Source organism: Schistocerca piceifrons, chromosome 7 (assembly GCF_021461385.2).
Source record: "Schistocerca piceifrons isolate TAMUIC-IGC-003096 chromosome 7, iqSchPice1.1, whole genome shotgun sequence".
NCBI classification, from domain to species: domain Eukaryota; kingdom Metazoa; phylum Arthropoda; class Insecta; order Orthoptera; family Acrididae; genus Schistocerca; species Schistocerca piceifrons.
Window position 1 is genome coordinate 11,111,600 of NC_060144.1, and position 13,606 is coordinate 11,125,205.

General features: G+C 40.8%; 1 protein-coding gene across 1 annotated transcript in view; it reads right to left on the bottom strand.

Moving 5' to 3' along the window:
* LOC124805018 (myrosinase 1-like) overlaps positions 1 to 13,606 on the bottom strand; it is a 108,096-nt gene that overhangs the window by 17,110 nt on the left and 77,380 nt on the right. The window contains exon 8 of the mRNA XM_047265425.1: positions 4,823 to 4,938. Coding sequence (XP_047121381.1) covers positions 4,823 to 4,938 — 116 coding nt within the window. The remainder of the gene's footprint in view (positions 1 to 4,822; positions 4,939 to 13,606) is intronic.

The window sequence follows — 13,606 nt, forward strand, 5'->3', positions numbered from 1 at the left end:
CAGGACACGAGCAATATCAGAAAATACCGTAGCCATAATTTTTTCAGTGCTCAAAATTTTTCTTGTTTTATTCGGTTTCGTTGGGGATTGCTAATGATACCATTCCATTGATTGGTGCTATGTTTCTGGTGTGAAATGTGATAGTCAAGTCTCATAACGAGTGACTATGTGATCCAAAAATTCATCATCATCTGACAAATTCGAGGAAACCACTCGGCACACTTTTTATAGCCCATACCCACATTAGCAGTCTCGTTGAACACACTTCTTGCAAATGTCTGACAAGAATGAATGCCGTCCACTAATTGTGAAAGGCCTGTTGTTGTTGTTGTGGTCTTCAGTCCTGAGACTGGTCTGATGCAGCTCTCCATGCTACTCTATCCTGTGCAAGCTTCTTCATCTCCCAGTACCTACTGCAACCTACATCCTTCTGAATCTGCTTAGTGTATTCATCTCTTGGTCTCCCTCTACGATTTTTACCCTCCACACTGCCCTCCAGTACTAAATTGGTGATCCCTTGATGCCTCAGAACATGTCCTACCAACCGATCCCTTCTTCTAGTCGTGCCACAAACTTCTCTTCTCCCCAATCCTATTCAATACCTCCTCATTAGTTACGTGATCTACCCACCTAATCTTCAACATTCTTCTGTAGCACCACATTTCGAAAGATTCTATTCTCTTCTTGTCCAAACTATTTATTGTTCATGTTTCACTTCCATACATGGCTACACTCCATACAAATACTTTCAGAAACGACTTCCTGACAGTTAAATCTGTACTCGATGTTAACAAATTTCTCTTCTTCAGAAACTCTTTCCTTGCCATTGTCAGTCTACATTTTATATCCTCTCTACTTCGACCATCATCAGTTATTTTGCTCCCCAAATAGCAAAACTCCTTTACTACTTTAAATGTCTCATTTCCTAATCTAAGTCCCTCAGCATCACCCGACTTAATTCGACTACATTCCATTATCCTCGTTTTGCTTTTGTTGATGTTCATCTTATATCCTCCTTTCAAGACACTGTCCATTCCGTTCAACTGCTCTTGCAAGTCCTTTGCTGCCTCGGACAGAATTACAATGTCATCGGCGAACCTCAAAGTTTTTATTTCTTCTCCCTGGATTTTAATACCTACTCCAAATTTTTCTTTTGTTTCCTTTACTGCTTGCTCAATATACAGATTGAATAACATCGGGGAGAGGCTACAACCCTGTCTCACTCCCTTCCCAACCACTGCTTCCTCTTCATGCCCCTCGACTCTTATAACTGCCATCTGGTTTCTGTACAAATTGTAAATAGCCTTTCGCTCCCTGTATTTCACCCCTGCCCCCTTCAGAATTTGAAAGAGAGTATTCCAGTCAACATTGTCAAAAGCTTTCTCTAAGTCTACAAATGCTAGAAACGTAGGTTTGCCTTTCCTTAATCTTCCTTCTAAGATGAGTCGTAAGGTCAGTATTGCCTCACGTGTTCCAACATTTATTTTGGATTTTTGTTTCATTCCGTCATTCACCACTGAGGGCAGGCCCGAGCGATCTCTGTCGTGAACGTTCTTCCGCTCGCCATTAAATATGGTACACCACTTTCAGACTGACGCTTCATTCTTCACACTACCGTAAACCTCAGTTCTCTGTCTATAAATTTCGATGGGTCGGAATTTTTGCGCGTTTAAAAAGCGGATAACACCTCATACCTCACACTTGGCGGGATCGTCAGTTTTGCCACACATTTTAAAGTCGCACAGTTGAGCAGTAAGCAACCGTATTTTCTCGTGGCTTCCGCCAAATTGAAGTAGGTGAGTACCAACGTTGGATAATTCAAGTCAATGAATCAAAGCAGAATTCATAGTGGACGTTCTTGTCAAAGGTCTAGTGGTAAACTGTTCACACTCCTGAGAACTGAAAGTGTCACCCAAACATTTCAGAAAACATACATTTACGTGCTCGAGAAAATATATGCTTGCATCATTAGACAGCATGTTGAACGCAGTACTCTGCGCCTTTTTTCTCTTATCCTTTTTATCTTTTTTTCTTCCTAGGTGCCAAATAACATCGAAAATTATTTTTCTCGTCCAGTAATTCTGACTTTTTCACTGTTGAAATAATTTTCATTAAAACACGTTTATCTATTTACGTTGTTATTTATCCATAATGTAGGTTTTTCTCATCACCCTTCTTTCAGATATTTCGTCTCTCTTGTAGGGGAATACTAGTAGGAAAAAAATACGAAGACCTTGTGTAGATTTTCAGTGTGCCACGAAAGCACAAAATCCATTTTTATAGTAGGAGTGAACTCGACCAGAATAGGTTATAACTCACAATGTTAGCAGCTGCCGCCATAGTCCCTTGTCTCTGCCCACGGGCAGCGTCCAGCATACTCGGAAATTTATAACTCCACGCTCTGCACAGTCTGATCACCGACGTCACAGACACACCCGCATCGTGGTTGCTTGCTGATTTACGCGCAAACACCAAAGTTGATTGATTTGCTCGAAGAGACCAAACAGCGAGGTAATCGGTCTCATGGGATTAGGGAAGGATGGGGAGGGAAGTCGGCCGTGCCTTTTCAGCGGGACAATACTGGCATTTGCCTAAAGTGATTTAGGGAAATCACAGAAAACCTAAATGTCGATGGCCGGACGCGGAATTGAACCATCATCCTTCCGAATGCGAGTCCAGTGTGCTAACCACTGCGCCACCTCGGTCGGTCGCAAACACGAAGGCGTGCGTGCTTCGTGTAGTCGATTCTGACCAGAAAGTTGCTCGTGTAAAACGGGTTTAAAACAGCGTGTCCTGCGGTGCGATAACAGTACACTGTTCGAGGTACGGAAGCTTTTTTTTTGTTTGTTCTAAAATAAAGTGCATAGCTCTCTCTCATGTTCTTGTCCCGTAGGTAGTAGTGTAAATGCGGGCTATTACCGGCGTAAATACCTTTCTACAGAAGCGTTCCTACCGTTAGTTTTGCCAACTCTAAGGGACTCTTATGGGACCTGATTATGTCGTCTCTCGCTAACTGCGTGGGATAAGTTCGTTTAAGTGAAACGTAGGCCTGGTGAATATTTGTTATTAAATAACATTGATGTAACGCTGAAGATCCGTATAATTTTTTTTAAAATTATCCCGTAGCGGTGATGGATTGGCCCATATTTTTACATATAACGTCTTGAAAATATTGGCTATTTGTGCATCACTGGGGGAAAAACGGTAAAACCATAAAAAACAGTCGTGTGCTTACGGAAGGTACTTAGCAGGAGATTATCTGTGACTAAATAATGCATTGTGGGAATTTTTAAAAATTCACAGACCGGTATTTACGTATGTGTTCTTGAAAACTCAGTGAGATTAGATCAAAACCGGTATTTAAGTGCGTTTTCTTAAAAATCTGATTAAATCGTTACGAAACTTGTATTTATGCGTATCTTCCTGAAAAGTGAGGGAAAATCGTTAAACAGCTGCGAAACCCATGTTTACGGGTGTCTTCTTGAAAGGTGGGGGAAATCGGTGAAATAGCGCCGAAACCGATATTCACGTGCAGATTCTTAAAAAGAAGTCAGTTAAACTACCCGTGAATATCGTGAATATGTTGCGCAAAATAGCATTGGCTGCAATACTCTGTCAGAAATTTGAGGAAACAGGAGCCAAAACGTTTGGATGCAGTACCGTGCTGTAAATCTGCGAATATCATCTGAATTTAGTGCTACTGCTGCTTTCTCGAGCGAGGTGCAGTTTACGAATGCCAAATCCCCTCTCAGGATTGCGGTGATGTGGACTGGACCAGTAGGAGCACATTGCGCCAGTGCGGAAAGGACACGCAGTTTTGGGTAATAAATTACGACTTTTATGACGACAGTTATCACTTTAAACTAAAAGCATTTGACCACTAGTTAACTCCTGAGTAAACATGAGCACAAGTGCAATAATCGGAAGCAATCTTGAACATGTTGTTGTTGTTGTTGTTGTGGTCTTCAGTCCTGAGACTGGTTTGATGCAGCTCTCCATGCTACTCTATCCTGTGCAAGCTTTTTCATCTCCCAGTACCTACTGCAACCTACATCCTTCTGAATCTGCTTAGTGTATTCATCTCTTGGTCTCCCTCTACGATTTTTACCCTCCACGCTGCCCTCCAATACTAAATTGGTGATCCCTTGATGCCTCAGAACATGTCCTACCAACCGATCCCTTCTTCTGGTCAAGTTGTGCCACAAACTTCTCTTCTCCCCAATCCTACTCAATACTTCCTCATTAGTTATGTGATCTACCCATCTTGAACATAAATTACGGTAATCACAATCACAGTTATAGTCCATTAATTGTGTTCTAAATAAACAAAACAAGGACAGGTTACTCACATAAGAGACATTAAATTTAGCTAGGCCAAGTAACTGGTTTGTTTACAAAAGAAGAAAAATGGGGGCTTGGGGGTACTGTGCCAACTGCCCCACTGTTAGTACGTTGTTTGAACACATTTAAATGACTCTTATGATTGCAGTCGGATGTGCTGACTCCCACAGCTGTGCTTGGATTATACGCCGCACCAATGACCCTATAGTAATCACTATACATCCAACATACACAACTTTGTGTTTGAGCGAATGCACCTCTTAACTTTCTGCGTGTCGCCACCATAGCAACGACTGTAAGTTACTACTTCTAAGTTTACATTCAGTGCTTACCTTCATCAGATATTGTTGCTAAATACTGTAATTTTCACGTATCTGATGATTACGTCTGAGGGGCGAAACCGGTTAGGGAATCGATTTGTGTGCGAGTTGTGGTTTTTTTATATGAATATTGAATATTTCTAGTAATGGTAATAGCTTACTCTAGAAACGGAAGTGATGACGCCGGAGTCGCGGGTTTTGGACGGCGATATACCAGTCACGCCTGACGTCACGTAATCTGTTTGGTAGTGATTCACTCCAATAAAGTCAGCCGATCCTGCAAGAAAGATAATTGCTGTAACTTGATGCACGTTATAACACAAAGAGAGAACAATATAGGACAGAACTGTATCAAGGTAGTTAGTATTGTCTCGTGCAGCTGTTATCGGTAAAAATATTACTTTCGACAACTATTACTCTTCTGAGTAACACTATCTACTAAACAATGATGTTAATGTAGGGCAGTTATTGCTTCTGTTTGCAGTGATGTATATAACTGTTGGTCCTCTTAATTTTTTTCGTGCAGCCATTAACGTGTAACCACAAATAAAGTTCAGATTAAGGACAACCCAAAAGAATTTATTGACGGCCAATTCGTACTCCACTGACGAATTTCTTAACAGAATCAACTGATGTTTATATATCATTAACAATATCAAACAATCTGAGTATTATGAAAATGTGTCTTCTCTACATCTCCAGTGCAGTAATAATACTAATGTAAATAAACATTGCAAATGCAAACTGATTTTCTCTTTGATATATGGCTACTATAGTCTAAGAACTACAGTATGCACCTCAGAGTATTGCACCCTTCTATATTCTATGACAAGTTCGTTATTACCTTTTACATGAAAAAAGCGCATCCATCAGGAGCGTTTCGTGTGGGATATGTGGCAGTTAAATTAGAAAATCTCTATTACTTTGTAAATATATATTTTGTGTTCTTGTTTGAAAGAAAACAGTGTAGCAGTAACCGTATTTGTTGTGAATTTTCAAAACTACGTCCTCCTTCACCTTTATTTTGTTTGCAAATGAAAATTCCAGATGCATCAGGTTTCCAGAGCTTCCTGTAAAATTGTACCTTCAATTCGCGATATTTTCTTTTCTCTTTTTACCAGCCAGTGTCGAAAACTACCAAAACGCTAATATGGAAAGTATTAGCGTAGATCTGAACATTACCAGCCCGACAGCAATTTGCTGTGAACAAATCTAACACGAAACATACTCTCTCGCTTGAGTATGAGGGGTAATCAAAGAGGTTTAATTACCGTTAGCAAAAAAGCAAGACTCGATAATGGCATTTGGTGACATGTAGACACATATCCAAGATACAATTCTACTGTATTTTCTCGAGAATGGATGACTTGCCGAAGAACTTGATTGTACAAGTCCGCGGTGTAGAAGTACGCATTTTGATTGATCAGGAAACGTTTCACCTTGAAAATCATCTTGCCGTCAGTAGAAATACAGCGGGCATTCTAAACCATCTGCACCATGACGGCCTGGACTTAACAGTGATGTCATCAGCCTTATCAGTGACCTCATCACCCTTGTTAGTGTCAGCATAGTCCTTATCAGTGGGAAACCATGACCAATTTCCTCCTTTCTCCCTCTCCTGCCCACCACCCTATCTCCAACCAATCATAGTCCAATACTAAAAATGAAAGAATCAATCAAAATTCAAGAGCGCGGAAGTAACCCATTTCTGTCAGTGTGAAATTGAAAATCCATAATGAGGGAAATAGCTCAATTTCACTTTATGCCCCAACCCCCTCCTCTTTCCAATCAGTCACAGCGAAGTATTAAAAACAAAACAGCCAATCAGAAATCCAAACTGGGGGAACTAGCTCAATTGTGCTCCACAGCCCATATCCCTCTCCCTCTCCTCTTTCTAACCAATCAGAGCATAATATTAAAACTATGTTTAAAACTGGCTCAAAGTTGCATTACCTTCGTTATATTTATGTAAAGACACACTGGATAGTGTACTACGTCCCTTCCCTCTTTTCCAATCAGAGCCTAGTATTTTAGTAGTCATTAAAATGAAAGAGCTCAAAAGCATACAAATGACCAGAAGTATTTATAAAAATAAATCCATCATTAGCCACTGAGCATCACTGCCCACTGACCAGTCACTTTCCTTTGGCACTCACTTTTCACTGGCAGTCACTGTCCACTGCAATCACTGCCCACAGACCATAATTTTTCACTGACCATCATTGTTCATTGACCATCATGGAAGCAATGATATCCATTTTCATGTTTCAGATGGGTAGAAAATGAACTTCAGAAGATATGAAACAGGCAAAACAAGCTCTTGGTGGAGGTTTATCGTTTAGAAAGTCAGTTGGAAATTTTAAAATACCTCGGAGCACATACCGAGACATATTAAGTGTGGATATAAGACCATGCGCCGGTGGTTACCCTATGAAAACTATTCTTATCCATTTTTATGTTTCAGATGCATACAAAATTGACTCCAGAAGATTTTCAGATGCCGAAACAAAGTGTTGTTGAATGTTAATCAATTAGGAGGGCCACTGAAAGTTTTAGAATACCTTCTAGCATACTGAAAATCAGCTTAAGGAGTGGAAATGAACTGGACGAGCTTAGGAAAGGAATATGAAAACACCTGGAGCTACAGTGAGTTTAAAGAATCAAGTTCCCATTCGACTCAGTGAGTGAAAATGTAAAACAACATTGATTATGCAGTGTCTAGTCATTCCTTAATAGAGGCATTAATGAGACATTAAGTTTCAGATGCGAATCCAGTCGTGCGTAATGTTGGATACAAAAAGATCTCTCCAGGTTTTAGCAGAGAAAATGTGGTTCAAGAAGCATGCACTTTGACTTTCCATCAAACCCATTTCTCAGAGATTGAGATAGCTATTCCGAAAGAAAAGAGATGACGACGTTAAAACCAATGCATTTATGAAATCCTTAGCTGTAGAAGAAGAAGATAATTACGACAAAGGAAATGATGAAGGTGATTATAAAGACGAAGAACAAAATTATGAGTGTTATCATATTCACAACTCGAAGATCGTCCCTAACAAATTACCAGCAGATTTTGATCCAAATACATTCGCGGAGCGATTAGTATTTTTGCTAGCTTTGAAAGCAATAGGCAGTAACTGAATTGATACTGAAATACTGTCTACTGAAGCGGAACTTCGAGAAGCATCGATTATTGCTTGAAGTTGCAGGAAAGTAAAGCAAAAGACTGCCAAGTTTCATAGGATAACATTAAATCTTACCTAGACTGGATAAGATGACGTGGGAAATATGTTGTGATTGTATACTATTTGTCAAAAGGAAGACATGATAATGATGTGAAGGTTACGGATAATATTGAACTTCCACCAAATCTTCAGGAAGATGTAATGGTTTATAAACCAAAAGCAACAGTTGCTTCGTCATATGAACAGCAGGTGGCTGTAAGAGCTTTTGACAATACTCGGCCGTGTAAAATATGTTTTCAAAAAGAGAGGGGACTTCTATTCCTTCCGTGTAGGTACATCGCTGTTTGCATTTCAACTATAGTAACAGCATATTTGTCGTAATAAATTCAGTATCCATGAATAGTTTTCACATATAAAATGGGTTGTTAATATCAGCTATTCTACTTTGTGAAAAATTAATAACTGGTGTTAAAAGAACGTGATCCAGTGAGGAGGCTTCCAACAATTAGATACCCCTACGATCGAAATTTCGTTGTTTACCGATCAATAATTTATTTAAGTAGTATCAACATGCAAGACATGTGTATTTTAATATGTTAGACAGACAATTTAGATACTGAAATACTTGATTTGCTTGCAAAGGGCGAGAACTTGCGGTGATTTTTACACGTGAGAGTAATACTGGTGCATTTTAAGCTGTAAATTAGCTCTACAGTAGTGCCCATGTGTGAGCAATTCTTACATATTTAACTAAATTTAATGCTTAGCATCTAAATCGAATAAGAAAGTTGCATATATTTTGACAAGCTATAAAGACGATTTAGAAGCGTAAATATTTAGTTTGAAGCTCCACAGAGCTTGTAATTGTGGTACACATACCTAATTATCATCGTAAACGTATGCTGCTTAACCTAAAAGCTCTTATCCCTAATGCCTATATACAAGCTGTGCTCATTTTAATAAGTAATATGGACAATTTAGATGCTAGAATATTTAATATGAAGCGTGAGTATGGTTGCAAAGTGTGTGAAGTCCATTTGTAATAAGTAACTTCGATCTTATTTATTCTGTTGATGCTTTACCTTTGCTTCCCCCATAAGTTTGTTATAAATAACGGTAGGAGATGATAGTACACATAATCAGATTCAATACACTTTATGTATTTAGACACTGTTGTGATGTAAACATTACGCATTGCTGGGGCATTTTTACGTACTTTGAAGAATATTGCGACATCTGACAATCATCATGAAGATGAGGTAAAATAATAGTTACACTATGGTAAAACGTCAAGTAGGTTTCAATCATTTGCCATTATTGGCAGCAATTATATTTTTCTAGTCATACATTATATTCACTCCCTCGCCTGACACATACACTAAAGTTCACAGTCATGTTTTAAAGGTGCCACTCCGGCGGAAACGTGTGTAGTGGAAAATAACACTGCGATTCATGACATAAACATTATTCTTTTCTTCCATTGCTGACATATTTTGCGAACATTTTAGAAAATTGTGACATTTGGGAAGCATCATAGATGTGGAAAAATAATTATTTCAAGGCTCTGTTGTGTGATGCACGAAGTATGGAGCACAGATCGAAGTTTAAACATTTTTACAAGTGCAGACATCTGTTGGTGACAGTGAGCAGCTGAGACACAAGTCAGCAGTTGATTTTTTCCACGTTCTTCAGGGTTTTCAGAACAATATTTAAAGTAAAACTCATCTTCATCCTTTATGTAAAAGTAATTTTTAATTACATTTGATAAGCAAATGTTGATTTTGAACTGTTTGTGCAGGGTATGTTACATACCCATTGCGGTATTCCATAGAAACTGAGATATAGCTCCCAATGAAATTTGCCGATGCACTGGCGACACAGTATATAAACAATTTTTACGAGTCAAGTAGTTGCCAATGTTTTCGTCATTTTACACATTTCACGTACTTTTTTAAGTGTGTGGCGTATTTTTTATAAATAATTCAGGTCGTTCGAATACTTTTGAGCATAGACACGATGGAGCTACACTGTAATTGATTTTAAAGACTGACATCAGTCAGTAGTAAGACTGATGTCACTGATAAGCCCAGACCCTCATGATGCAGACGTAAACGACACGAAAAATGGTTCACAATGCTTGCTGTATTCCTACTGGCGTCATTCTGGAAATGTCTGCCACACAGTGCTTCCTAGATTTGAGGAGCGATGAAGAAGCCACTGGGGTGCTATGTCAGGACCATAACGTGCGTGAAACGAAATTTGATAGACGAAAGAAGTAGGAAGCGTGATCGCGTGCTGAGCAGAATGAATCATGGTTCAGAAACATCCCCTTGGTCAGCTTCCCGCGACACTTCTTATTGGCAGCTGCACATAACGTCATAAGGAAATATCTTTAATATGCTGCTGTGACGGTTTGCTCCTTAAGAAAATAATCTGTTAACACGGCATCGTTGCAGTCTCTCTCTGCCAATGATGTCGACTTTTTTGCATTTTCGGCAGAGGTAAATCCACATGTTTTCACTGCTCCTTCGTTTCAGGGTCGCAGTGATACAACCACCACTCATCCGTGGTGACTAAGAGGGTAAAGAAATCTGGATTAGCGTGACATAGCTGCAAGAGTTCCGATGCTGCTACCGGGTTTTCGAATGTGTATGGGCAGTCGGGGAATCCAGGGGATGGCAAAAAGTCATGAAAGTTGTTGAAAATTGATCGACTACTGATTTTTTGATGTGCCAATCTTTGAGGACCAGGCAGTCGACTTCGCTTGTGATTCCTTGTTCTTTACTGAAAACTTCTCTGCCGCTTCTTCCTAATTGAAAGGGTCAGCGGAAGAACTTAGTAAGGATTACTCTGACCACCATATCTACTGTATATTCCAATGTACCATACGCTGCGAACAAGTAATACCTCGTGTACCGATAGAGAGGGCTGATACATTAATTATTTTTCCTTATTAATTTATATTCCTTTCTTTGTATTTATGAAAACATACAGTGTGAAAATTAACAAAAGCGTGCAGTGACTGATTCCTGACCGGAAATGGGGGAAGGAAAGTCCTATGAACATGTGTCCGGAAACGCACGGCGTGCATGCAGCAACAAATCGTCCCGGATCAGAACTGTGTCGGTTTCACGCCACAACAGGTGTTCAAAGTGGTCTCCATCGGATACAATGCACAAGCTAACACGTCGCATCATGTTTCAAATGGCTCTGAGCACTATGGCACTTAACATCTGAGGTCATCAGTCCCCTAGACCTAGAACTAATTAAACCTCAGTAACCTAAGGACATCACACACATCCATGCCCGAGGCAGGATTCGAACCTGCGACCGTAACAGCCGCGCGGTTCCCGACTGAAGCGCTTAAAACCGCTCGGACACAGTGGCCGGCGTGACATCATGGATTGCCACACCCTTTCACACATTCCGGCCCCTCTATGAATAGCGTCACAGGCGTCGTGAATACGCTATTGAAGGATCTGCACATCAAAAACTGGCGCAGCATACACAGCGATTTTCAGATGCCCATGAGGTAAAAATCTAGAAGTCCGGTGATCTAGCAGGCCACGCTAAAGGGCCTTCACATCCTATCCAATGTCCAGGGAAGTTGATGTTGGGGTGTCGCCGAAACGTAATGCGGAAGTGGGGTGGTACTCCATCATGCAGAAACCACATAACCTTTCGTATTGCCAAAGGCATATTCTCAAGCAGTCCAGGCAGAGTATATCACAAGAAGTCCAGGTACATCCCCCTTCGAGGTGCTGTGCGATAATAACCAGGCCAAGTATATTGTCGCCAAGAATCCCCGCCCAAACACTGATGCCGAACCGATACTAATGAAACGCCTCAACCATTCCCCGAGGATTGTCTGTAGCCCACAGATAACTGTAACGATGCGGTGTTAACAGATTATTTTCTTAAGGAGCAAACCGTCACAGCAGCATATTAAAGACATTTCCTTATGACGTTATGTGCAGCTGCTGAACCGATACTAATGAAACGCCTCAACCATACCCCGAGGATTGTCCGTAGCCCACAGATGACTGTAACGATGCGGTGTTAACAGATTATTTTCTTAAGGAGCAAACCGTCACAGCAGCATATTAAAGACATGACGTTATGTGCAGCTGCCAATAAGAAGTGTCGCGGGAAGCTGACTAAGGGGATGTTTCTGAACCATGATTCATTCTGCTCAGCACGCGATCACGCTTCCTACTTCTTTCGTCTATCAAATTTCGTTTCACGCACGTTATTGTCCTGACATAGCACCCCAGTGGCTTCTTCATCTCTCCTCACATCTAGGAAGCACTGTGTGGCAGACATTTCCATATGCAGATTGATGATGCCAGTTGTCGTAAAGTTTGCGTCGTCAGTAACGAGAACTGAAGACAGAAATCCCGTGAGTGCGATGGTCTGGTGCAAAAACCATCGACGAAATCCTTCCCGTAGAGGAAATCCGCTGCTGATAACCCTTGCACTCGTTGCAGGTTATACGGATGGTATCGGTTGTCAAGCAGTATACACACAATAGTACTTTGGCTTACACCATGTTGGCGAGCCACTTGCCTGGACCTCTAACTAGGATTCGTCTCAGCATCGCGTAGAACTCCGTCCTCCAAATCTGGTGTAGTCTGCCGCCTAGCTGTACGTTCGTCCGTGTGAAAGCGCCAACAATCACACAAACGTCCAGAAAGGGCTTGAAACGTTGTCTGACATGGTTGGTGTCTGTGAGGGTATCTGTTTAGGTATAGTCATGCTGCCACTCGACCATTTCCATCTGCTTGGCCGTACACAAACACCATTTCGGCTTGTTCCCAACATGAATACCAGACCATTCTGCTGCTTACAGCACGGTGCTTCAGTCATAAAGCACAATCTTACAACACAAGAAACAACGGCAAGTAGAGGAACTTTCATTCGTCAGCGTCATCTCCTGTGGCAACGCAGCATTTCCGCGCACGTATTCATAGGACTGGTCCCGGCGGAGGTTCGAGTCCTCCTCGGGCATGCGTGTGTGTTTGTCCTTAGGATAATTTAGGTTAAGTAGTGTGTAAGCTTAGGGACTGATGACCTTAGCAGCTAAGTCCCATAAGATTTAACTCATATCCGAACTTTTTTTTTTTCATAGGACTTTTTTTCCTCCATTTCCAGTCAAAAACGCAGGTTGTAGGTTTCATTAATTTTCACCTCGTATAACACGCAACTAGTCAAAATCCCCTCTTATAGGTTAGCATTTTATTTCGGCGATTCTTTCAGATCACATTTGCTTGACAACATTATGCCCCTCAGCGCCACCTAGCCAGTGTCTGACATGACCGTGCTTTTCGCCGTGGAACACCACTGTGCCGCAGAGGATTGCAGTGTGTACCAGGACTACATACATGTATTTTCAGTTAATTCCATAACTTTCTTTTTTTGAGGTGATAAGTAAATCTTTGTGATTATCGCTTGTACGTTGGAGGTAATAGTTACCGAATGTAAAGTACTAACATCAAATCGTTCTGCGACAAGTGAATACCATAATATTTCTGAGTATCATTCTGTAAGGAACTGTGCTTCGTTTCCTCCCTTTCTATAAATCTAACAGACGTTTCTCCTTTAAGGGGGGTAGGACGTCAAACGGGCAGTCTTGGAGCAGGAGAGACACCACGGGACATTTTAATTTCCACTGTCTATACTTTTACAAATAAATTCATAAAACTTTGAAAGCATGATCAGGAATGATTCAGGATTCATACTCATAGCAGTGGAAGCTCAAAA